The 26206-nt window shown below is 40.8% G+C and overlaps 1 protein-coding gene and 1 long non-coding RNA gene across 9 annotated transcripts in view; both read left to right on the forward strand.

Annotated features, from left to right (window-relative positions):
• The window catches only part of sim1a (SIM bHLH transcription factor 1a), a 21562-nt gene extending 10640 nt beyond the window's left edge, over positions 1-10922 (forward strand). For all 8 annotated transcript variants that reach the window (XM_064343030.1, XM_064343074.1, XM_064343082.1 and 5 more), the window contains 4 exons: positions 1139-1286; positions 7393-7558; positions 8185-8566; positions 9116-10922. In XM_064343030.1, coding sequence (XP_064199100.1) covers positions 1139-1286; positions 7393-7558; positions 8185-8566; positions 9116-9834 — 1415 coding nt within the window. In that variant the 3' untranslated portion in view covers positions 9835-10922. The remainder of the gene's footprint in view (positions 1-1138; positions 1287-7392; positions 7559-8184; positions 8567-9115) is intronic.
• A 3039-nt stretch (positions 10923-13961) lies between these two features.
• Positions 13962-19019, forward strand: LOC135259137 (uncharacterized). The gene is made up of 2 exons (XR_010331209.1): positions 13962-15226; positions 15823-19019. It is a non-coding gene; the product is annotated as an uncharacterized LOC135259137 (long non-coding RNA).
• The last annotated feature ends 7187 nt before the right edge of the window (positions 19020-26206 follow it).

Consider the following 26206-nt stretch of genomic DNA (forward strand, 5'->3'; position numbering starts at 1 on the left):
GAGAAATGGAGAAATGGTTTTTCATTTGAAAAGTTTTTCATCTTACATTTGTATGACATTATTTTTGTTAATTGATACATTTTAACCTCAGTGAAGTCTGGTTAATATATAGCGCATTTAAGGTCTGTAAAGTAGATAAAAGGACAGAAAGCGATTTTGAGAAGGGAGATTAACCTGATGTGTAGCACTTTTTTTTGGGCGATACGTGGCAGCCATTTTGCGCCAGAATGCTCACCACATCAGCTGTGTGTGGAAGGATTAAAGCCGCACGGTGTGATTTAGTAAGCACTTCAGTGTGTTTGCAATATAAAAACATTTTCACTACAGCTATGATTTACTCTAATTGAGATTCACTCTAAGAGGAGGAAAACTCTTTTCTGCAGTTAACTGTATGATTATGGGAATATATTAAATAATAATTAACAGTATTGTACAACACAAATTAGCTTAATAATTTCAGCAGAGCAGTACTTTTATGAAGTCCTTAACTAATTTAATATGGCTTTTAAAATAATTTTGCGGTACAGTTAAAATAAATTGCATGAAATTAATTATCAGACTTGCATAGTGCATAACAGCTATATATATGAACATAATGTAGACTGGTGAAAAAAATAAGGCTTTCTTAATCAGCTCCCTTGAACAGTTGCAATCAGATTGTTTGGGTTTAAAGGTGGAAAATAGAACATTGTTCCTGTCATTACAGAATTAAAAGGATGAAGAAACAACGCTTAGGAACATATCAATCATTTGCTTGCAATGAATATGTCCTCCAATGTAAACATCCACATACACATGCTATTCACGAAACACTCATGCACCGATGCTGTACACACCGCACACACTAGCAGCTTTATCTATACACGTAGAGTACACACATCTCAAAAACGTATGCCAGACAGATTGCTACAACTGGACATACCATTTTTTTCCTGATGTGTCCCTTAAACTGTGAAATCAAACTCAGTACAAATGGTAGCAATGATTGATCTGTGTTAGCACCTTTAGAAATGATTCACCCTTTGAAATGAGACTCCTTTAGAAATGATTATGGAGGTAACCACAATTCTAAGAATCCAGCCGTCTGTATTGACAAATCTGTCTGTCTCTCTCTCTTTCTCTCTCTGTCCGTCTGCAGTGTTAGTGAAGGGGCAGGTCACCACCAAATACTACAGGTTCCTGGCGAAGCAAGGCGGGTGGGTGTGGGTGCAGAGTTACGCCACCATCGTGCACAACAGCCGCTCCTCGCGGCCGCACTGCATCGTCAGCGTCAACTATGTCCTTACGTGAGTAGTGCTTAGCTTTCTCCTGTGGTACAGCGCTTTCACATCTTTACAAAAGGTTGAGAGCACCCAATAATCATCCTCTTACAGTAAATGGCATATAAATATAGAAGTCTCACACACACACACACACACACACGCATACGCACGCACACACACACGGACGCGCGCACACAAACACACACACATATATATGTATATGTATATGTATAAAGATTGAGAGAGAGAGATTTGATGGTAGCATGGGTTAATTACCAGCAGGGGTGCTGCCAGGGATTTTGGTCCCCATGAACAGATCTTTGGGCCCCACCACCCCACCCCATCCCTGCACTATTATAGCACCATCTTTTTTGAAGGCCCCCGTCAGTCAGGGCTCTTGGAATCATCCTAACCCCCCTGCCCCCCATATGGCTCCCCTGATTACCAGAGCTGGTGTCTGTGGGTCCAGGGTTTGATTGAGTATGAAGGCAGACACAGGTGCGGATGGAGTGGCCACATCTGTGTCCCACTCCTCACGTCTCCCTGGGTAAAGCGGGCCTTTCCCCGTCATGAATAACCCCTCCCGCGCACGCAAAGGAACGCTTTCTTCTCCCGCGGTTTCTGCGGCTGCTGCTGCTGCTGCTTTCTGAAGTTACTTGCTTTTTGAAGTTTCTGCATTTTGGTTGCAATTATAATCGTGATTGTGTGTGCGTGCCATTGCTTGCTTCGTGATTAAGTCATTAGGAGAGGTTAATTGAGGTGGCAGTTCTTTTTCTGCCATATATTACAATGATTTGCATAATGTAGTGCCATTTTTGTTTTAATTTGCGATATAATTGTAAAGATAAGCTAATAAAAATAGTGCTATTTTAGAAGGTAAAAAATGTCCCAAAACATTTCAGTAGATGTAAATTGGCTAATTTACAGATTTTACTTTAAATTTAATTGGCTCATATTCATATGGCTAATTAATTATATAGTTTTAATAAAACAATATTAATTTCTCTTGAAAAGTAACAAGTGTTATTTAATTATGATAATTTAAATATACTTGTTATATAGAGGTGTTTCTGTGTATGCCAATAATATACATATTCTGTGAAATAATAAATCACTGCAAACAACATTTGCAGTGATTTATTATTATTATTATTTATTTTATTATTATTATTATTATTAGTAGTAGTAGTAGTAGTAGTGGTAATAGTAGTAATAAGACAAGTAAAGATTCCATAGTTTTTCCATAATTCCATTATTTTTATAGTCAGAACTAGAAGGGAATTCAGAGGGGCAGATTCTTTTTGTTGAAGGTCCAGGTGGCTCTAACAGGTTGTTCTCAGTGAGGCCTTGGCAGTCATGTGAGGCACGGGTCAGGTTAGGCTCAGTATCTCCCTGCAGACTGCAGACGTGTCTCCAACAACAGCCTCCGCTGTATGTGTTCATTCCTGTGGCCTTCAAGAAAATCTTTTTTGCAAAATTTAGCAAGTTTATCCAGAACATTCCAGCCAGCCCAGAGCAGACCGCACACGTTTTTATCGGTGGCAGGGCCGCGTTTCTCTGCCTTATCTCACTCCTTCCTTCCACTGTCAGCACAGAGTCTGTGAATAACAGCTCACGTTACTCCGTTTATTTGAAGCCATTCATGCCCTCTGTTTACCCATCTTTCACTTCCTCCGACTGAAACATGATTTGGCAAAGTTTGTATTTTGGTGCCCGATACATACAAATATTTACTTAGACCTGACTAAAATGGCAGAAAAAGCACACATTCCCAAATAAACAACCTCGTACGGAAACTCCACTTTTGTTGTGAATTGCACATTGCGTGGGATTTACTCTGCCAATATTGTTATAGATAATGTATGACCCCCAGCAACACGGCGAGAAGTGCTATAAAACACTTCATTAAACAGGCTGTTCTCTGAGTGAAATTAGCCCAGAGCCGTTTGAACAGCGACAGGAAATCCAGCATAATAAAATGTGCCTGTCATCCCACAAACACATTTTCACACAAAGAAATGTGTTTATGACCCTTAATTGAGTAATAAAGATAATGAGAAATGCTTTTATGGCTGCCAAGCCTTTCGGAAATATGTCATTGAATATTGTCTTCCTCTCTCGATAATGGCTTGTTGAATTTTGTTTATGACCTTGTGTATAATGTATTGTATATCATCTGAGTGGCATGCACATCTGTTATTTGTAAATGAGAGAGACGTGCTGATGCAGCCTCTGGACTATGAGAACACACTTCAGTGAAAGGGTTAGATTATAGCTCCTAATAATAATTCAAGAATTAAAGAATACTTTGTTTTATGTTTTTTCTATTGCAAATTGCCTATTTTTGACCTTGTCTGGTTTACATATCTTTTGTAATATGGTGTTAATTTTGATTAAATATCTATACTGTGTTAGGAAGCCTCAGCTTATATATTTCCATGAATGTAATAATTATTGACACACTTGGTAGCCACTGTGTTGTAACCTGTTGTGGGTGCTGGCTGAAGGGTGAGGGTGAGGGTGAGGCTGCTCCTTTATGGTGAGATGAACATTTCTGGAGACACCTGTGCTGGATGGGACCTGAGAGTCTGTAGTTTACTCTTTTTTTACCCTGCGTGAGGATTTCATTCTCTACGGTTATTTCACCTCAAATGCCTCTACAAACATTCAGCTTTGTAGATACATCACAGGATGCTTCATATCTCGAACTTACATCACCTTTATGATTGTATCGGTTCAAATAAATCACTATCTGCCAGTGAATAATAATTACAGACTCCTGCTCTGGGCAGCATTAATAGTTTGCTCTGTGCTATGTATTAAGGTATCGGGATGTTTACTAATTCCCATGTTGCAATGATTTCTAAACTGCTCACATTCCCTAAGTGTCACTTTGTGATATTGAAATATGGAAAGGTTCCACTTCAAGCTGCCTGTTGTATTACTCAGAATCCAGTGGCTGCCTGATAAAGTAGTTTGCTTTTCATACGGGTTATTTAAGGAGTATTTTATGAATGTATAGAAGCAGAAAGAGTGTGACCCGGTCTGTAACTGACACACCATTTCACTCTTCACAAATATGTGCTTAAAATCAAGTATGAATTGGACTAGGAACAGAGTGATACGTCTCGCTGTTGCTGTGGCCTTTATCAACAGGGTTTCACAGAGCAGAAGTTCAGGTTTGTGTGCACAGCCATCCGACAGATATCCCACCGAGCCATTGCATCATGCTTCCTTTATTTCCGTCGCTATCTTTCAGATGCTTATCTGAGCTAACAACTGTGCGTTTACGCAGACAATAAAAACACTTTCACGCACAAATGAAAGTTATGTGCTCAAAGTTTTTGTTTTTCTCAGTATTGTAGGAGACAGATATGTCTGGGTCTTCTTTTTTTGGGGGGGGGGGGGGTGCTGGGGTGGAGGGTGGATGAGGGGTTATGGGGGGGGGGGCACTGCACAAAACATCTGTGTTTGGCTAAAATAGCCTTATCAGGGGTTCTTTATTTCAGAGTTGATTCATTGAGGGGAAAAAAATCCATACTGCACTTTACTGGAAATCAATTCCTATCAAGCGGTTATGCTGCATTTGGGATTGCCTTGTGGGGTTTGACTTAGCCAGACATAGCCCTTAATCTCACTGTGTATTTGAACTGACTGTTTCCCCTCTGCTGTGTATTTATAAAAGCCTTGTACAATCCTCTGTGAGCAACAAACACTTCCAAACCAAACTCCTCAACAAGCAAAGTGGCTCTTTGGTATTTGTAGGACTCATTGGCTCCAAATAAGCAATTGGGTCTTAATTGCTATGCAAATGGTTGTAGCTGCAGTCTTTACACAGTTAAAAAACACAGGTACACACAAGACCCACAACAAATGTGTATGTTTTTTTTTTTTTTTTTTGGTACAGCTAAAGTAATCCGTGTAATTAAAGTAACAAGCTTGGTATAGTTAACAAGAAACGATAAAAGCATGATCATAGCGTAAGCATCTAGTGTACATGCCTAATTGGAGCGTGATATTAATTTGAAGCTTTCTGTTGAAGGATTGAGTAAATAGGGACAGTAAGGGTCTATGGAGGGCTTGCTTGATTGATTGACTGGAAACTAAACTCTGTGACAATGTATTGTTGGATACGCAGTAGTTTGACGCCTGAGTCCTGGTTTTCTCACGCATATACTGAGAATCAGCAACCATGTCTTTCTGAATGTGTAGGTTGTTCAGATCATTCATATTTTCCTACAGGCACTGGGACTCTTTATTAAGTGCACAGAGAAGTCATAAATCAGGTCTAAGCTTTGCTAGTTTATGCATCTTTGAAATGAGTCAAGTCGGTATAATTATCAAATATTCATGTTGTACTAAACTGATATAGACAGTGGAAAAATGGAAACACTCATGCAAAGTCATTTAATGGTATGTTGTGCCGTTACAATGTTTAATGATATTTGCTATCACCCCAGGTTGAAACTGGTTGCCCATTTTCCTTCTTTATAATAAATGCAGAGACTCCATGATCTTGGAGTATGCACTTCCACCTATTGTTGCCCTTTTATCGATGATGTCCTTTTCCTGCTGACATCACCTTTGACATCATGCTCATGAAACATCACGAAAGTGGTTGCCAATTATGCCCCAATATCACCCCTTTTCACTAAGTCACTAAGAGCACCTACTACAGCCTTGATGATTAAAAGTATGACCTTAATTATGCCCAGCCAGGCCCTTCCAAAATTTTTATCCATGACCCTATGCATACTGTGATGTAACTTGTTTCGTCCTCACTTTGTTTCTGTTTTTCTGTATGTATATCTATATAGCATTAATAAGCATTTATAAATTTAGGTGTTATTATTTATATATAATAAATGTATAAATGCTTACTAATGTGAATAAACTGCTAGTAAGCATAGTTAGCAAACAGCCTGTAGTCACTGTTAGATAATGGTGTTTAAAGTTATTTTATTGAGATCGGACTGTTCAGCCACTTGTTGGTCATTTTAGGGGGCCTTCAAAATGGATTTTGTGTGTGTGTGTGTGATTTGAGGAGGGGGTGAGGAGTACTGCTTCGAGAGGTAGGAGAGAGAGGTGGCGTTGGTTCAGGTGACTGAGACATGGTTGACCTGCTACAGGCCTTGGTTGCAGTGTGATGATGTTTGTACAGTAACTGAGATTTTTGTGAATGATTAACTCCGCCTGTGAGATACCGCAGCTCCCCCTCCCCCTCTTTTTTCTTTCTGTCTCTCTATCTCTCTCACTTTCTCTCTCACTCACACACATTCTTGAGACTAACAGGGAAACACTTGTACTCTCTCAACTGATTTTTTAAATTTTCTTTTGCTTTTTCTTTTGCTTTGTAATTCTGCCAAGCTTAATGTAAAACAAACAAACACATATCCAGAAGCAAACTTCTGGACTGATAAAACGGTCCTACCCAGCTTACAAGAAAACCGTTTAACAGTGTGCTAGTGACAGCTAGCTGTCCTTTCAAAGCTAAAATGAGGTGTGAATTCAATGAAGCTCATTGCCTTGTCCTCGTACACATTCCTTTAAGGGTGACTTGATAGTATGCAAGGTTATCTTTTCTCTCTCCCTCTCCTCTTATTGGCTGAAATCTCTCCTTTGTAAAGACAGTGAAACCTCCTATTCTTGGTGGGTGGGTTTGTGACAGTTAGGCTGGCTTTATACGGGTGTTGTGTAAGGGGGTGTGTAGGAAGGACCCAATATCTATTTATGTGTGTTATTGTTCAATAATTGTAGACATATTGGTGCTTTTAGAACGGACACCTGTAATTGAATATATTTGTGTGTCTGTAAATGGTTCCATATGGTGCTCTTTGTTTTGGAAGTGAATATATTTCATATTACATTACTTATTGTTCTTTATGTTTTGGTACTGCAGTTTTGAAGGTACAAATGTTTCATTTAACATTATTCTGATGAGTAAAATAACAATGTTGTACCTTTTTTCCATGCTTGTGTGTTTATATTTGTGTATGTGTGTGTTGTGTGTGTATGTTTGTGTGTGTTTGTGTGTGTCTGTCTGTGTGTGTGTATGTGCATGTGTGTGTGTGTGTGTGCACATGTGTGTGCGCGTATGTGTGTGTGCGTGTGCACGTGTGTGTGTGTGCAGGGACACTGAGTATAAGGGGCTGCAGCTGTCTCTGGACCAGGTGACCTCCAGCAAGCCAGCATTCCCCTACAGCAGCACCGCTGCCACCATCAGCGACAGCAGGAAGGGGAGTAAAAGCCGTGTAGCGCGTTCCAAGGCCAAGGCCCGCCTCTCCCCCTACCCGCAGGTGAGCTCCTGCTGAGGGCCGTGTGCTTCCGTTCGGTACTGTGGACTCATTCCCAGGCCATGGTTGGTTCTAGTACTGAGAAAGTTGTAGTTCTACAACCACCAGAATCTATGGAAACACAAAGCTGTTAGAATTGTAAGCTGCTGGCCTCGGTACGCTCTGACTGATGATCTCAGTCTCTCGTTTTCTGAAATCGAAAGCAGCCGTGATTGGCTGGAAGGCGGAAATGGTACCAACTGAAGCACTGGTACGATGCAGAAATGCTCTCCGCGCATCTGCTTTTGAATCCTGAGCCTCAAAGAGTTGTGCATGGTTGGCTATAGCGTCACTCAGGCAAGTCAGCTGGATTGTCCCCCACCCATTTTACACATCAGTTCAGCAACAAACTGCAACAAACACAATACAGTGTTGCAGAATTGGACAGAATTAAAAAAATAACTAGTTAAAAATGATCAAAAATCGCTTATATAATGATCTCCAAGTTCTCTTAGCAATGGGGTGGCGCACATGCCAGTCGCCACCATCACCTGTCTGGGTGAAGCGCGGCAGCCATTTTGTTCTACTCGCCACACATCAGCACTGAAAGTAAACCGTGTGTGTGTGTGTGTGTGTGTTCCCTCCCGCAGTACCCCGGCTTCCACGCCGAGCGCTCCGAGTCGGACCAGGACAGCCCGTGGGGCGGGAGCCCGCTGACAGACTCCGCCTCCCCGCAGCTGCTGGACCACAGGGAGGGCGGGGAGGCCTCCTGTGCGTACCGCCAGTACCCGGACCCCGCCTCCCTGTGCTACGGCCTGCCGCTGTCCGAGGAGCGCCACGCCCACTCGCAGGCCTGCGACCGCGGCCGCTGCGATGCCGGGCGGTACTTCCTGGGCACGCCCCAGCCCGGGCGGGACGGCTGGTGGGGCGCGGCCCGCGCCGTGCTCCCGGTGCCCAAGACGTCGCCCGGCGAGAACGGCGAGGCGTACGATGGGGGCATGCCGCACATCGCCTCCATCCACAGCCTGCATGGTGAGTCCCACACCCTGTACAGGCCCCCACACACACCCTCCAGAACACAGAACGAGCACCGCACCCACACACACACACCCTCCAGAACACAGAATGAGCACTCCAAACCCCGCCCAGAACACAGAATGAGTCCCACACCCCATTTAGGCCCCCACACACACTCAGTAGCACCCCTCCTCTGATCACTCATACATGGTTATGCTTGCATAATGGATGCAAATGTGGATTTTTAATGTGTGATTTGTAAACTGTTAAGCTTTATTTTCCAATGGTAATTCTTCAGTAGACTGTTTTGCTTCACTTTCTAACAGTAATTATCCAGTAGACTGTTTTGGTTTACATTATAATAGTAATTCACCAGTAGACTGTTTTGCTTTACTTTCTAATAGTAATTTACCAGCTGTTACCAGAAGCATTGATGTTGCATTCTGGAACATGGTCAGTATATTTTTAAGGGGTGCAATAAGCAGAGGGATGGACTGAGGCACAGATGCTTTAATGCTTGCGCTGTAAGACCCCTGACCTTCCCCCCCTCGCCCCCCCCTGCAGTGAGAGGCCACTGGGACGAGGACAGCGTGGTGAGCTCGCCCGACGGTGGGTCGGCCAGCGACTCTGGCGACCGTTACCGGGGCGACCACTTCCGCGGGAGCCCCCAGGAGCCCAGCAAGATCGAGACGCTGATCCGGGCGACGCAGCAGATGATCAAGGAGGAGGAGAGCCTCCTGCATCTGCGCAAGGGCCCCCCGGAGCCCCTGGGGCCCGCCAACGGGCTCTCCAAGGGCCCCGGGCCCTGCTTCGCCGCCGACTTCCCCCAGGGCACGCTGCAGGGCGTGGTGTGCCGGGGCCCGGGCGTGGCGCTCGCCTGCGAGCACCTCCAGAGCCGCGACGGCAAGATGATCAGTCCCCACGGCAACGAGCTTGAGGGCAGCCCCGCCCCGCTCTCGCGCATGGGCAGCCCCGTCTCCGACCGGCTGCCCAAGGCCAAGGACTACCTGCAGGGGGACCTGTCCCCCCACGCGCCCCGGGGGAACCACTGCTCCCCCTCGCCCACCTTCTACTCGCCCCACCACCGCCAGTACCTGGACAAGCACGCGGCCTACTCTCTGACGGGCTACGCCCTGGAACACCTGTACGACGCGGACAGCCTGCGGGGCTACTCGCTGGGCTGCCCCGGCGCGCACTACGACGTGACCTCACACCTCCGCATGCAGCCCGACCCCACCGGGGGCCACAAGGGCACGTCCGTCATCATCACCAACGGAAGCTGACGCTCGTGAGGCAGAAGCAGACAGACGAATAACCCACCGCTGCCCCCCCCCCCCCCCCCCCCCCTGAAAAAAAGACACAAGAAACAAAACACTGTCATCTAGATTTGTTCCTTTTTCTACGGTCTTTTTCACGTGCCCCTCGGCATCGTGGGTAATCAGGTCTTTGGTCCTGCACTAGAACGGTTCACGAGAACAGAAATCAAATAGAAGTGTTGCTTGGTCATTAGTCAGAGAGAGCGAGAGCGAGAGAGGGAGAGGGTATGTTTTAAAATGCACTTTCACAGCGTTCTGGATGTCTTTCAGAGCGTCTCGTTAACCTTTAGCGGTCTTCTTTTAAAAGCTCGGGCGAGTTATAGATAAACCCGCCGCTCGACTATTTTCCGCACCGCTGCACACGCACGCAGCGGGAGGAGCGAACAAATTCAGGCCAGCGTCAAGATCCGTTCCAACTGGGGCATAACAGCAGGAGATAAAAAAAGACTCCATTCGGCTCCGTTTTTTTCCCCCCTTCTTTTTTTTTAGCCGTCTTTTCACAGGGCAATAGAGAATATGCAATTTTATCGTATTCACAGTTTTCGACCTCTAAAAAGAACGTGGCAGGCGAGAACAAGGCGCGAGCTCTTTAAAAAAAAAAAAAAAGGTTAGGAGGACAGGACTCTAACCCCAGCCTGCTTTCCCCAGATTGGACTGTCGCGGTCGCGGCTGCGGCTGCGTTGCTTAGTGACATGGCGGCGTCTTTGGAGCGCGGCGCGGCGGTTCGCCGGGCCGACGCCCCTGTGCGAGGAATCTTCACGCTTTTCAGTTTGCTTCACGCAGTCAGTTGTAGCCTTAAGGGATGTAAGAATGTAGATACGATTTGTACTTTTTATCCCCCGGTTTCTCACCCTTACATTTAAATGTAGGAGACTGTGTGGTTTGACTGCTTGTGGTTCCCTCTCTGTAAAAAGTGGCTATTCTCTAGATTTATTTATGATGTAAATATGGCTGGGGGAAAAAAAGGACTTTTGAGGTACAGGTGCAAAAATGTATTTATTATGTGAATGATAATGTTTTCTTTTGGTTTTGAAATATAGTTGCAATCAAACAAAGCCTCCTATCGCAAATGTGTGGTTTTTTTGTGAAACGAGCAAATACCAAAGAAGCAAGAGAAAATATTTGACTGGTCTTTTAATCTTTCATTTATTGATTTTTAGGAAAGCTGACATTTCACCTGAACAGTGAGGTACTTGAGTAATAGCATTTTTTATAGTACTTTTTGCAATCTAGTTTTAAAATACTTTAAAACTCCTCTGTCCCCTATAATTTATTAGCTCCATATCAAACTAGCATAGATTCTCAGCCTATTGTCAATATTCAGAATGGAGAAACAACCTAGAACTTTACTCTTCAAGCCATTCTGAATTAATTCTTCTTAACAAAGTTATGCATTGTTTATTTTATAATCTATTTAAAATCAAATTTCTGAAACTGCATTAGATTTACAGCTATTTTTTTATTGTACTTTTTGTTCCATCGTTGATTCAAGCTCTTATGCATTGCTCAGTTGTTACACACACACACACACACAGACACAGACACACACACACATGCACACACACATACAATATATTTAATACGGTTGCTCATCAAATACAGGAACTAGTGAAAATCCATAAAAAAGGGATCTCCAATTAAGTGAGATGATTCCTGGAAGGAGGTCAATGAGCAGAGGGTGATTTTCACTGCTCCTCTCCGCAGGCTGAGAGATGTTTACTGTTTGCTTAAGTGATTTTATTCGCCTGACGGCATGAATCGCCTGATTCCTCCAATACCTCCATTACAAGAACGTTAATAACACTTTAATCTTTGCTCTTATTTTTGAACCAGCTTCTGTCTGTATATGAAATCCTGGTGCATTTACTAAATCAAATTTCAGCATAAACAAACTAACATTTTTCCTATAAATTTTTTAATTGTTGCTAACAAAAAGCAATACTTTCTCTTGATAAAAAAAAAAAAAAAACTATTAAAATACTGAAGTCTTGAAAACTGGATTTTAAAAAACAGGGTGCTTATTTTTCTATTTCTGCTTTAATTTCCCTTGTTACATTTTCTTTTGGTTTTACAGACAGTAAATATGAGGTGGCATTTTGTTAAGTAAACAGGAAGTCCAGCTCTCTGCAGTCCTAAAAATTAGTACACTTATTTCCTGTCAGAAATCTAATGCCTTTGCATTCTATGTTAGAAGAGGACACATAAATGACCTTGATGATAAATGTTAATTTATAACACATCTCACTGAGGGAAAAATTGCTTTGGAACTGCCTTCTTTGGACATATTAGAAAGCATGGTTTTATTTGCACACACCTAGTGATTTCTGATGGTGGAGGCAAGGCAAAGTGACTCAAGAAAACAAAAGTAGATCCCCGGATTTTATTGGTCAGTTCCTTATTTTTTGTAAAGACTGACAAAGCTGTATCCATTTTGGATCTGTCACGCAGGTACAGCACTGGGCCAGCTGGACCTTCAGCTTCAGAACATACCGTCCAGGCCTCACATGGATCAACACTCTGACACACAACAGGACCAACATCCAAATGGGCCTCTCTTATCATCCACTATGGAAACAGGGAGGAGACCCTATCTGGCAGGGAGCAGGTGTTGGATTAAATTGAAGGGAATATCTTAATTATTTGCATCATGAAAATAAATATGATTTAGGTATAACACATTTAAAACTGACAGAGTAGTTCTGTAATCTCCATTCTTATTTCTGTTTGTACCTTGCATTTGTTAAACACATTTTTTGACCTGGGTTTAAAATTCTATCACACAGTAATAAAGCATTACTATTTACTAATAAACTATTTGTTATTAAACGTGTTTAGCCTCAGCACGAACTTAAAAAATAAAATAAAATGTCAAAACATGTAATATTATTGTATAAATTATGCTTTTGATAATACTAATTCTAAATAATAATAATACACATTCAAAAGTTCACTATCAAAATCACCATTGGGGCCACAATATTTTGGTTGCTTAGTTACTACTGGAAAAAAAAAAATTCTTAATAAAACATTGATGCACTTATTTCCTTTTGGTAACATCTGGTAAAAGTAAAGTGAAACAATTTTCAAATGCTATGCAACTCGCACATTAAAAGGAATATTTGCTCATTTATTTTTACAGTTTAAAACTATTGAACTTCTATAATGTTATTGCTTTTTCACAAAATGTACTATTGGAAATACAATTAAAACCACAACCAAAACATAAACGTTCAAAAAAATATTAGGAAGTGGATTGAGAGGTAGGCAAATAGTATTATACATGCACAAGCTTCCTTCCTTTAGCTTCGTAATTCCCCATGGCTACAATATGATTCTACCCTAGCAATATCTCAATCTGTATAGATTAATGCATGTTATGGGGTAATACCTTAAGATGTGGCTTCCCTCACGTTTGCAGGAAACTGTGAAATTGTGAAAATACTGTATGTGTAATAATGTGTGATCTGTCGTGTTCAGCAAGAGCTCTGGAAAATGAAATAATATTCTAATTTGTGATAGATCATATACTGCGAAAAATGTATAAATAGGAGAAAATATTACAATATGCGATATTCATAGTGAGAACAATGGAAATACTATTGGCAGTACTGTGAGAACACCTTGCAATAACAATGAGAACTATAGAAACAGAACGGAATAGGCGCAAAACGACCTCTGTATTATGTACAAAGAACTATAGAAAGCGAGAGGCGCAATGTAGGTTTCTGAGGTCTATCAGTTGTTCTGTACCTCTTGGTTTAGCAGCAGTTATGTACCTGTAGGTTTAGCAGTGGTTATGTATCTGCAGGTTTAGCAGTGGTTATGTGCCTGTAGGTTTAGCAGTGGTTATGTGCCTGTAGGTTAGCTACAGTTATGTACCTGTAGGTTTAGCAGCGATTATGTACCTGCAGGTTTAGCAGTGGTTATGTACCTGTAGGTTTGGGGTCTATCAGTGGTCATGTACCTGTAGGTTTAGCAGTGGTTATGTGCCTGTAGGTTAGCTACAGTTATGTACCTGTAGGTATATCTGCAGTTATGTACCTGTAGGTATATCTGCAGTTATGTTCCTGTAGGTTAGCTGCACTTATGTTCCTATAGGTTTAGCAGTGGTTATGTGCCTGTAGGTTAGCTACAGTTATGTACCTGTAGGTATACCTGCAGTTATGTTCCTGTAGGTTAGCTGCACTTATGTACCTGTAGGTTTAGCAGCAGTTATGTACCCTTTTCCTGCAATCTGTCCCAGTGCCTGTGACCCAGCCAGGCTCCTAGCAGTTTTATGGATTTCCTTGATTTCCTGTGAGAACGTGGATACAATGTGTGGACAGGTTCATAGGCCGAACCCTGTAGGAGTCCCCTCCTGACAGAATGGAAACCACCCCTGTGGCCGTGAGATGTGACCCTGTCAGGCAAGGGGACATAATACAACGTAGTACATCATAGTATAGAGGCACAGCCAGCTATTCCACACAACACCGCGGCATATTTTTAAATACATATTTTGCACAACTTTTTTCTTTTTCATAATCAAATTTTTTATAGACCAGTACAACCGTAATAGCAAAGGCAACCAATTCCCCATATAATGTCATAAGAAATTAAGAAGAGAGAAATCAGTTGTAAGTGTTGACTGCCCTGTTAAAATGGATCCTACCCACTAGCGTGCAAGTTTGGTTTAATTAGTAGTTGAAAATTATTGATATTGATTTACTTAATGTAATAATTAAAAACAAATTAGCATGAATGATTCTACACCTTCATGTGAAATTGATATTCTATATGCATTATTGGAAATTATATTTGATTACAATTTATGTAACTGCATGCCATTGATTTTTAATGAATGCTAACAAAAATAATTTGACAATACATGACACAGACGTTTATTGATGTAAAATTACATATCTCACCATTTTCTGCCAAGTAGTTAATTCAATTCAGAATATAATAACTTAGTTAAATAACCAAAGGACACAGAGTTGCACGTAAAGAGAATGCAAAAAGAAAGCATTTGAAGGAAAAAAACCTCTAGATTACAGTGTAGAAGATAAACTATAAAATAAATAATGTACCATGAGGACGTCTAATCTAATGAGTAATATATGTTTGTATATTTTTGAAAACATACATAATTGTATATGAATATATCCAAGTTTATTTGTGCTTCTTTACATTATTAGTATAGTGTGTTTATTGGTTTAAAATGTGATGAAATTCACAGAGTTTATTTTTAGACTTTTACGGGAATTGCTTTGTGATGCAGGCCGGGAGAGAGGCCTGGGCCAAAGCTGGAAACTTGGATCTGAACACAGCAATCCCAGACACAGGGAGTCAGACTGCGGTTCCACCCTGACATGTCTGGGTAACGACTTGATTGATTTCAGGGCCCAAGACAGATGCATTGCATATTCATAGCTCAATTAAATAGCTGCCCAGGGACACAGGGCTTTCTATAATTTGACCTGGCATCTGCTGCAGTGGCAAGTACCTGCATGTATGAGTATGTAAATACATACGCACGAGCACAGATACATTACATCACCGTTACAGGAAATCTCACAAACATGCGCGCACAGGCACACACGCACACACACACGCGCACACAAAACACACACACTACATTACATTTTGGCAGATGCTTTTATTAAAATACACACAGACACATACATACACATATATATTTGCATTAAACTTTATATTTCAGTAATAGTTAATTAGTTGGCCTGATATACATAGTTCTTTTCATATAAAAAAAGAAGAAAATCACTTAACCAATATATGAATGTCTTGCCTAAAATAACGAACACAACTGGCACACAAGTGATAGTCTTTCAGCTTTTATGATGACAAGTTTGCTTTGAATAGCTGACAACCTTTCTGACAACTTATCACAACCGTAAAGGAAGGAAAAAGTACTTTTATTTTATTTTTTATCTGTTTTTTTTTTTTATCTGCCAGATTTTCCAAAGCTGCAGCTTGGCCAAAACGATGGGTGTGTGCATGGTTTGGCTGTTGCTTGTTAAAGAGATCTGATCCGCTTTGACAAGTTTTTCACTATGCATTCCAGAACACCGGATTCCAGTGAGTGCAGCTCCATCATCTTGCTTTTTTCTTACGGACAGACACTTTGAGGAGATTTATTCCTGTTGAGAGGGAAATTAGTCTCGGGGGCTTGTGCCAGGAACAATGGCTGGAGGCTTTTATTTTTAAAAATCTTATATGGAGTATTGATGTGGGGTGCCGGACCCCTCAAGCTACGTTTCATAATCATGCCCACCATTGTGAGCAGTTACACTCATCCACTGGAGCACCTGGTGTTAGGCAGTGGAGAACCATGTGTCCATCTAAAATGTATCATTGCTTTTCCTTTTACTGAAGGACTTGGGTGAAGCGAGAAATGGGACAAAAGAGAAAAGTTTTCCCAGGCTGTCTGTCATGGGCCTGACGGTACCTGCTCACGTGCCCATGTGAGTGTTCTGATTGGATTAACCGGGAGATTGAGGTCAGGGTCATTAAGATCTGCCTGGACCCAAAAAGGAAATGAAGTCTGTGTGAGGACCCGCTCTCCCTCTCTCTCTCCCCCTGCACCAAGACTCGTTCTTACAAAGGGAACTGCAATGCGTGACGACATACAGCATTGCTACCCCAGCTCTCAATCTCGTGACCCCAGCCCCCCAAGTCCCCCTCCCCCATTCCCTTTTTGTGCCTTTTATTTACTTCCGTGGTCAGTCCATTATACTTAAACATCTCACAGGAGCATTTTTACAGCATCGGTGCCTTGCCTCCGAGAGCATTGCTGGTGTAATCATTAACAAGTCAGGCTTTTAAGTATGTGGGAATCCTTTCCTGGCGTTTCCAAAGCCCCTGCACCCAATAGAGGTTTCGCTTTTTCCAGTTCACACCAGCTGCATGGTATGCCTGGGCTCTGATAACATATGTTCATATTTATAGAACAAGAGGCACCCAAACTCAAACTAGCATTTCTCACTATTGGCACCACGCTATGTTTTGGTTTGTTGTTGCCATGGTAATAAAAAAAACATTTTCAACATAAAGACAAATTACTAACATGCACAATCCATATACTCAATCCACCTAAAAAAAACAATTCTTAAAAATGTGTGATTTTATTTATGTCAAAATGATGCCAAGTTCCTACTAAATTTTCCCAAATGGTTGACAGAAAAACAGGTCATATCCCAATTCAGTGATGCCTGTTTCCTATTTTGTTCAACATGGGCCTTAGTTAATGTTACGGAAGGTGATTTTTCCCACATTGCCACATGTTTTTATTTGTATTGTATGTAAGGGTATTTTCTGTACTTGCATGATGTAAACAGATAAAACAAAACAAACAAATTGCCTGATTGGCTTCACCAGCCTGTGGCCCTACATAAGCCTGCTGCAGCTGAAGGTGAGTGAAGCTTTTGTGGTGCAGTTTTGTGGCTGAATCCTGCACAATGTTCTAGACTTTTGGCTATTTATTTGTTTCTTTTTGTATGGTGTTTGGACGGTGAATGTTCATGTTCTTTTCATGCACATGTTTTGGTTAGGTTTTAGGACAGAGTAGGAAACCTGCGGAAGACTCACCATTTTTTGTTTTCATCGGGAGAAAGATGACTATTTGTTGCCGACTAGGGTTAGTAGTCTTGGACCCTGCTTTGGCCTTACCTGTTTTGTCCAACACCTACAACTGTTTTTGTGAATGTGTTTGGTTATAGTATGTTGGGGGAAATTTATTTTGCACTTTGTTTTGTTATGGGCACAAGGGACTTAGTTGCGTTCCATTTCGCATTGTTGTTGTGGGCAGATTTGGGACGTAACAAGTTAACAAATGAGCGATAGCTGACAATGGGAGTATGATGGGAACAATGGCAGCTAGAAAGTTTTTGTTTTACTCATATGTAGCCATAATTTTCATGTTGATTAAACTTATAGCAAAAACGTTATGCTAATAGGCTGGCAGCAGGCATACAATACAGGAATCATGGGCTACTTGGCTGTTGCAATATAGATCTATGTAACTAAATTAACATCTGTAATTTAGGTTGATAGTGATTTTACAACAAAATACAGGGCCATACAGTGTAGCAGTTTTGTGCTTGGCACCTTGTTTAGTATGTAAATGAAGCTCACCACTCACCACTGGAGTTAGCCAAGGAAACACTGGCAGCTAGTAATTTTTTGTTCTTTATTTGGCTGAAATGGCATGTGCACATCCTTACGTCGTGTGTGTGTATATATGTATATCCCCACTCACACTACATGGTCAAAAGTATGTGGACACCTGACATCCAACATCACCAAACTTTTTGGCCATTATATGAAGGTGGTCAATCCTTTGCTTTTATAACAATCACTACTCTCCAGAGAAGGCTTTATATTAGATGTTGGAGCATTGCTGCTGGGATTTGCTTTCTTTCAGCCAGAAGAGCATTGGTGAGGTTGGGCACTGATAAGGCCTCACACTTGGCTTTACAATTGAAAGTAGACAAAGAAAAGGAAAATGCACAAAGTGACCACAATTTGGGGCTTTATTTTGCGATTGTTTGATACATTTCAATTCTTTGGGTGGAATACACAAAATTATTTTGATCAGAAAAACAATGCATAGGACTCATAAAACAACTGCAGTGGATGGAAATGGTATGCAAATGCACTACCAGGCAAATACCAAGACAGTGTGCCATCTCAGTCACACATATTTAAATTATGTATTCTAAATAAATGAATGCATCAAATGGACAAGTGCAATAGCCTTCAGGACATGTCTGATCCATACGATTACAAAGTCACCAAAAAGATTTTGGTTTTATATCCATTTTAGATGACCTGATATCCAGCAGTAAAACACCGCAGTCTATTTGAAAGCCATAAAATGCATATACTTGACCACATGGGAGCTGTCATAGTTGCAAGAGGAAGACACCACAAACATGTTAAACATGCAAGTCATTGAAATAGAAAGAGAAAATGTTCATCATTACAGGCTAGCACATGCAGTACTATGCTTGCTTGATGACAGTGATGACATCAAATCTGTCCCTGTAATTTGTTTTCCACCATAATTTAAGCGGGCTATTTCACTGTACAGAGACAAATATTTAGACAGCTCCAAGAACCATGTCACTTTATTAAAAATGATTCAATTGAAATGGCCTGATTTTATGAATTGACATAGTTGTTCCACAAAATTTGGAAGAGGTTCATATACTGGTCATTCAAACAATCCCATCTGTGGCTCAGTGGTTCTTTTTGTCATCAATATTTGTGCACCATTATCTGTGGACCAAATGAAATTGAATTCCTTGTAAAATGACAGGCAAGTTTCCAATTATTGTTATTGAATCAATGTTTGTTAAACTTCAAAAAAATAGATGCGTACAAAACCACTTTTACTTAATTTTAACATTCGGAAATGACAGCTGGGTTGAAGAACAGCCTCAAATGTGAATTAATGCAGCACAGAAGATGAAACTTGGTGTGGCCATTGTTCAAAAATATCTTATGAAGGCTTGTCAAAACTATCATAGAAACATTAAATATTATTGTAATTGTGAACTGTGCTCGCAGTATATTTGGCTGTGGTTATACAGTGCCTTGATTTTCCTCAATACTTCAGTGAATCTGTCATTAATTTAGCACAGACTAGTGATGTGCATTCTAGTGATGCAGACTTGTGACAAGTCTTCTGAGAGAGTTGGTTCTTTTGGATTCATTCACCTATATGACCCATTCTTTTGGCTTCCATAAACCACAGAAACTTAATCACTCAAATTGTGTATTACTATAGGCTATTATTCATGTGTCGACTCTATATAATGTTAATACAAATGAGTCTCATAGCGAAGACATTAGGTTAACTGGTTGGCAGTAAGCCTACAATACGAGAATCATATCAAGGGCTATGTGGCCCTTGCAATATAGGTTTATGTTACTGAAAAGTATTTACAATTTACATTACTAGTGGTTTGATAATAAAATGCAAGGCTATACAGCGTAGCTTTTTGGTGCTTGTCACCTTGTTTAGTATGCAAGTGAAGCTCACCACTGGGTCAAAGCAGGGTGCATCTTGGGTTGAATGGAATGGGCAGTTGTAATACGTAGCCTGATTGACTGTTGAAGAACATTTAAAAATGAAAGCTGAACTTGAAAATGAATGAAAGACACTTCCTGTAATACAAAATTACATTAACCGGCATTTCATAGCAACATCAGTTTGGTGGGCTATATTTCCCTGAAGAATTTATTTGAATGGATGGAAAACACACTTGCCAAATGTCATCTCTATGTTTTAACCTGTTGCTTTGACTTTTGCTGCAAAGGATCGTAGCCTAGGGGAGCCAAATGAATGGCTCTTTTGTTGTACATTTAACGGAGCCATTCTAAAATAACCCCTGGCTCCTGAACGACCCATCATAAGCACTAACAGCATTTGCAGCTGTTTTACAATAAGCAGCATGTACTGCACTTGGTATCTTTCCCAATGGATCAAACCCCTTTGTGTTTACATGAGGTCAGAGGATGCAGAAATGAATGTTTGTAAGGAGTGATGGTCTGTGGCCATTGTTGTTATTTCTGTGGGAAACCCTGAAAAGTACCAAACTGTGCTCGATGTTGTATACATATGGGAAATGGCCCAACAAGGTGTAATTTTGCAGGTGGCTTACCTGCCATCTTAACAAGGTGAGACCCAGCAGGAACCTACATGCTCAACATGAGCACTTGACTGGCAGTACGGTACTTCTCTCTGCTGGTCGGCTCCATTCCTCCCTAACTGCTCCCTAACTTCCTACCCATTGGTTGAGTTCATAGAAGTCACTGTGACATCATCCATTGACTCTCCATGGGCTTGGTGAAAAGCATTTTTTTTATAAGCCCGGGAAGTAGTTTGTGGGTGCTGCCATGTTGCAATAATTGAAGCCACAGACTGCACAGGGACACATTTGGTCGTCCACTAAGCATGTTAGATATAGTGACCCGGTAGTGACGCAAACTGTCTGTGATTCATCCAAAAATGATTGCTGTCATGTCCAAATAGCACAATAACTTAAATTGGCATATGGAAAGACATTAGATTAAGGAAAAACACCTACATTTTCTTGTGGAAAAAAATTATTGACTTTGTATTGTGACTGAATTGTTACCATTGACATTAAAATGGGTGGCTGAAACACCTATACTGGAGCCAACTGTACTAGCACAAGTGAGCAAAAAGACAGATAGCTGAGGTTTTTTTTTCTTGAGTTGTCACCATTGAAAAGCAGCAATTTTTTTGTCTTTTCTGTCTCATAACTAAACTCAACCTGCCTCCAATTCAGAATAAGAGTCCCCTATCAAATGAAAAAAAAAAAATGAAATAATGAGTCACTGAAGTCAGTCTACTCTGTCTGCAGTCTGTGTATATCCTCTTTAATTGAAAAAATTCCTGGGAAAACTCAAGAATCACATGCAGATCGACTTGCTAAATTATTACTTAATTAGCCGTGGTAATGATTTTTAAATCTCCCTTTTTGTATGCAAATATCTATCTTATGTTAGCACCAACACAAATTAGAGCAAAGGATATCTTCTGGAAACTTAAATAGACATGTTGAGAAGCCTTACTTTGGCTCCCATAAACCAAAGAACAATAATTAAAATTCAACAGATTGAAATGACGATGATGAAACAATCACAATTTTCAAGCACAATTTGCTTGAAATGTCAAAATATTGACTGCTGAACTCACTTATAATTCACCAGGGATGTGTATGCTTGAAAGGACATTTCTTGCTGGTGTCATTTGACATTAAACCAGTGACATCATTGTGATTTTTTTTTTTCCAAACCAAGCTTCTGTCAGGCAGTGATAAATAGCTGCCATAGCTGCTTGTGATGTTTTCTGTGTTTATAGATAAATGCTTCAATCAACCTTTCTTTCAATTTCACTGACATATAAATACAATTATTCATGTTTATCTTCCTAAACATAATTTGACAAGATTCTGTCTGCAATTGCTGAACCTCGAGTAAAAATTGTTCAGTATATTTGCAATTATCAGGGAAAACAAATTCATTTCAAACAAAAAAAAAAAAACTCTCTGGTTTTTGGTTGGAAACAGAACCTAGGTTAACCCTCACAATTCAAATGAACTGCTGACTGTACATCAAACCAAACATTTTCCTTGAAGGATATATTTTTCAAAAAAGTGTGCTTGAAATATATCTCCTCCAAATTCAACTTTTTTTTTTTTTTTCTTATCATGCCACAGATTGTATTTCATACATAACAACAAAATAACTGCATATCTTGGGTCCACTTATTCACAAAATTGTTTTATGTTTATAAAAGCCTTCATGCACACTGATGTCTTCATGCCCCCACTCTCTCTTGTTCATGTTTTTCAGTCTCTATGCAAACTGAAAAATTAAAAAATATGAAAAACTAAATATCTAACTTTGCACATATTATAACCCCCCCCCCCTACACACACACACACACACACACACTTTCTATGTATGCTCATTTTCATTCTGTCACTCCCCCAACCCCCAAGAAAAGTGCAAATTCAGATTGGGGCTAATCCACCGCTGTTTACTGCCGGCTTTAACATGTGCCATGTGCAGAAACCAGAGAGCCTGATTGTACTGGAGCCGGGGCTGGCCCAACAGGTGAGCGGTGGAAGGGCGTGGGTCCGCTGTCGCCCTGGGGAATGCGCTTGTAGAGGGTTTGGGGGTGCTCAGGAGCCTTTAGCATGTGTTCTGCCCTGCACATTAACACGGGCCCCAGAGGCCTCCTGTTCTGGCATTCTGCTGGACCTGCCCTCCTCCAGATCCCCACCCTCCCGTGTGCTGGGCTGGGGCCGCATGCATGCGGGATACTGGAGCGCTGGGGTGTGGCCCCATCCACAGATCCTGAAGGATTTAGCACGTCCCGAAACGTCCTCTGCATTTCTGATCGAGGGGTGCAGCTGGGATCCTGTACCCCCCCCCCCCGCCCCCCCAAACCACCACCCATTTTGTGAAAACAACAAACCTCCTAGGTACAACTTTGATTTAATGCTCCTTAAATACATATACACACATTTCGATTCATTTTAATGAGATCCATTGTTAAAGATAACAAGGGGCTCTAATTCTTTAATTTCAGGGATGTCTTAGACCTTGTACATAACTGCCCAATGCAAATTTTTACGCACTTCGTAGTTCTCAGAGAGTATAAAATTCACACAACATATCTGCATACTCACACAAACACACACTCAGACAAATTAGCCTGGCCCACATACAATATTCTCTATAGTTCTTTTATTTATTTTTATGTTTGAGCATTTTGTGTGTAGCTGTATTTTGTGTAAAAAAAAAATAATAAAATTTAACAGACTTGGAATTTCCCTGCAGAATTTAATGTTATTATTTCCTTTGGGCTAGCCGGGATTTCCAGCTGGTTTGAACTACAAGCATTATCAGAATTGGGGTAGAAGCTAAATTTCTTCAATCAGGACAGTGATCAGATGAATCAGATGCTGGAGCGTCTGGCTAGATCTAACACTGGCAGATGCCACATGAGACGAAACAAAAGTTGAGTGGGTCTGTTTCATCAGCTAAGCAGATATGTGCCCTGATGGACTTCATGAAATTTTTCTCGTAATTTTCACTTACCTAAACGTATACCATTATGGTGCTAGGCTTTTTATTGGATGATACCAAATGGCTTTAAAACCGAACCTCTCAAACTCCCAGTGCCAAATTTCTTTTCCTCCAAAGAAAATGGGTTTCTCTGGGTATTAAACACATTTTTTGCATAAGTAATGTTTCTTCCCAAAAATTCTTCAGCCACTGTGAAAAATCCATAATAATAAGACAACAATTTGTCATGTTTGACTTGTAAATATAGCAATAGGTTCATCTCTCTTTTCTTATGAAACCAGAAAACATTTCATAAGCTTTTTTGTTTTCTGATAGCTGTTTGAAGATTTTGCCAGCCTCATCTTGCTATTTGTAATCTTTGGTGTCTGCTGGTGTTCAAACATATGTTTAGCATGTCCACTTTGGTGCTCCAACTCTAACTCAGATGTTAAAAATACCAACTTTTCCAAAGTATGATCTTCATTGCCAAAGTAAACTTTATAGTAAGTATTTGTTTTGGAAATTATCCTGATTGCTTTGCAGATTTAATATTCCTTTTCTTCAAAAGGTGTGCCTATATACTTAAATGTCAGAAAATGCCACAGTCGAAACTTCTGTCACATAAAACATCATGCAGAGAGAAAAAAAAACATATATACAGATACACACTGACCTGTAAAAGAAGTTAGCTTCATTCTGTATACAGTAACATGTTTTTAAAGTATTTCACAGAACTTCAATGACATGTTAGTGTTTATGAAACTAAATCCATTATTTCTTTGAAAGTAAAATGGCACTTGGATATGGGAAATATGAAACATCACATTTCTAGTTTTGGCATGCTGAAACTGAACAAAATGGTTGGGTCGAAAGGTCAAAATTCAAAGGAATATGAGTAAACAGTGTGGGTATACAAACAACACAATATGATATTCTTGGTAATTCTCACAACTGCTTCCACACAGGAAATGGAGCATATATAGCCACTTCATTGGGGTTAAAGGTCATATTTCCAGGCCAGGCTGTGAGGTGGCCTGCCGGAGCTGCCCTGATGCCACAATGAATCATGGGACTGAAAGTCAGCTGCTGTTGCGGCCAACCTTTGTCTTACTCCAGTCAGCTCACTGACTGAATAAATTGAAGAAATACACTGTGGTTTTTTATCTTGCTATTTTAATTTCGGTTATTCTATTTTTTCATTTTTTAAATTAAGATTTAAAGAATTTAGCTTTAAAAAGAAAATTTAGCCTTAATGTGAACAAATGAAACTAACTGCCTTATGGTGAAATCATCGTGCAGCTTTCTTTTCGATGTTTTTTTCCCCCGGATTTCTAAAGACACTCAAAAGGGCTTTTAAGTTATCGAATTCATCCAGCAATCCTTGGTCAGAAACACATTTTCAATGAACGCTCTTTATCATGCTCGAGTTACCTCGCCGAAGTTTGAGTCCCTATTGAATGTTTATGGGGTCACGCTCAATGAGTAAACCCGGCGCTGCCCCCCTGCCCCCCCCCCGTCACCACTGACGACGGTCTACCTCGGCCACTTGTGCGAGCGGCGGCCTCCGCTCACACACTTCCCCGCGTCGTGGGCGCGAGTTCTAAAGCTCATTAATCCCTCTGTTCCCAATTTCACGCACGGTTTATAAACAGCTTGAGCCCGGGTGTTATTTTCACAACCCTTTCTCTGCTAATGCCGGATCCTGTAACCGAATTCCCTTCCTCTCTCCCCCAGGAAGGGATTCTCATCATTTCTTTTTTTTAAGGCACTCATCATCATCACTGAAACCTTTGCTTAAAGTTTATCACAACATTAAAAGGGAACTGTTTGGTTAGTTTAACGGAAGGGTTGACATGTTTTGTTGTGTTTACAATCGTGCAGACATGCAGTACAGGATTATGCAAATGTGCACGGATGTCTATGACAAGAGAACACAAGATGCCATCTAACCAACCTCATACTAACAAATATCTAGCTGGGAGTAATGGAAAATAATATGTGCCAACAAATTTCTTCAGTATAAACTGGCTTTATCACTTCTATTGAATCTAATATGTATGTTGTCCGACATAGGAATGCAAGTCAGTGTGTGTTCAATACACGCTGTCTAGTGTAGATTGAGATATTCCAGGAGCAATGCTTTATCTCTGTTTCTCCAGTAGACACTGACAGGGATTCAGTTGCTTTCATTGCTTACAAAGCATTAAATCATCACTTCCAAACTCCAGCAAAGAGAGAAGGTCCAGCTTCCAGTGAAGCACATAAGTGTTTGAGAATAAACAAATATATTTGAGCAAAGATAGGCTGTCAATCAAAGGGTTCAGGAGGTTATGTGCATCGTGGTCACACCTCCAGGGCATCTCACACAAACAACAGGTGGAGAGATGTAAAATTATGGATATAGATAGTGATGGCACATTGAACTAGACATTGCCGCCTACAACGGCAGACCTCTATTTACCAGTGCAGGTCCAGCAGCACCCGCTGATTGAGATCACATGATTGGCATCATCACACGGACACAGTTTGTAATTAATGCTTTGGAGATTGCACAGTCAAAACAAGCATTAAATTAACTGTGTGCACCCAGGTGAAAAGGACACGGTGTGGGCGTCTTATAGCGAGGAGCTCGAGAACAAAATACCTCACGCTCCTCTTTGACACGACTACAATCAAAATGCAGCAACAACAACAACAAATTGGATGCTTTGAAAGGGAGAGAGAGAAAAAA

This window comes from Anguilla rostrata, chromosome 1 (genome assembly GCF_018555375.3).
Source record: "Anguilla rostrata isolate EN2019 chromosome 1, ASM1855537v3, whole genome shotgun sequence".
Classification (NCBI taxonomy): domain Eukaryota; kingdom Metazoa; phylum Chordata; class Actinopteri; order Anguilliformes; family Anguillidae; genus Anguilla; species Anguilla rostrata.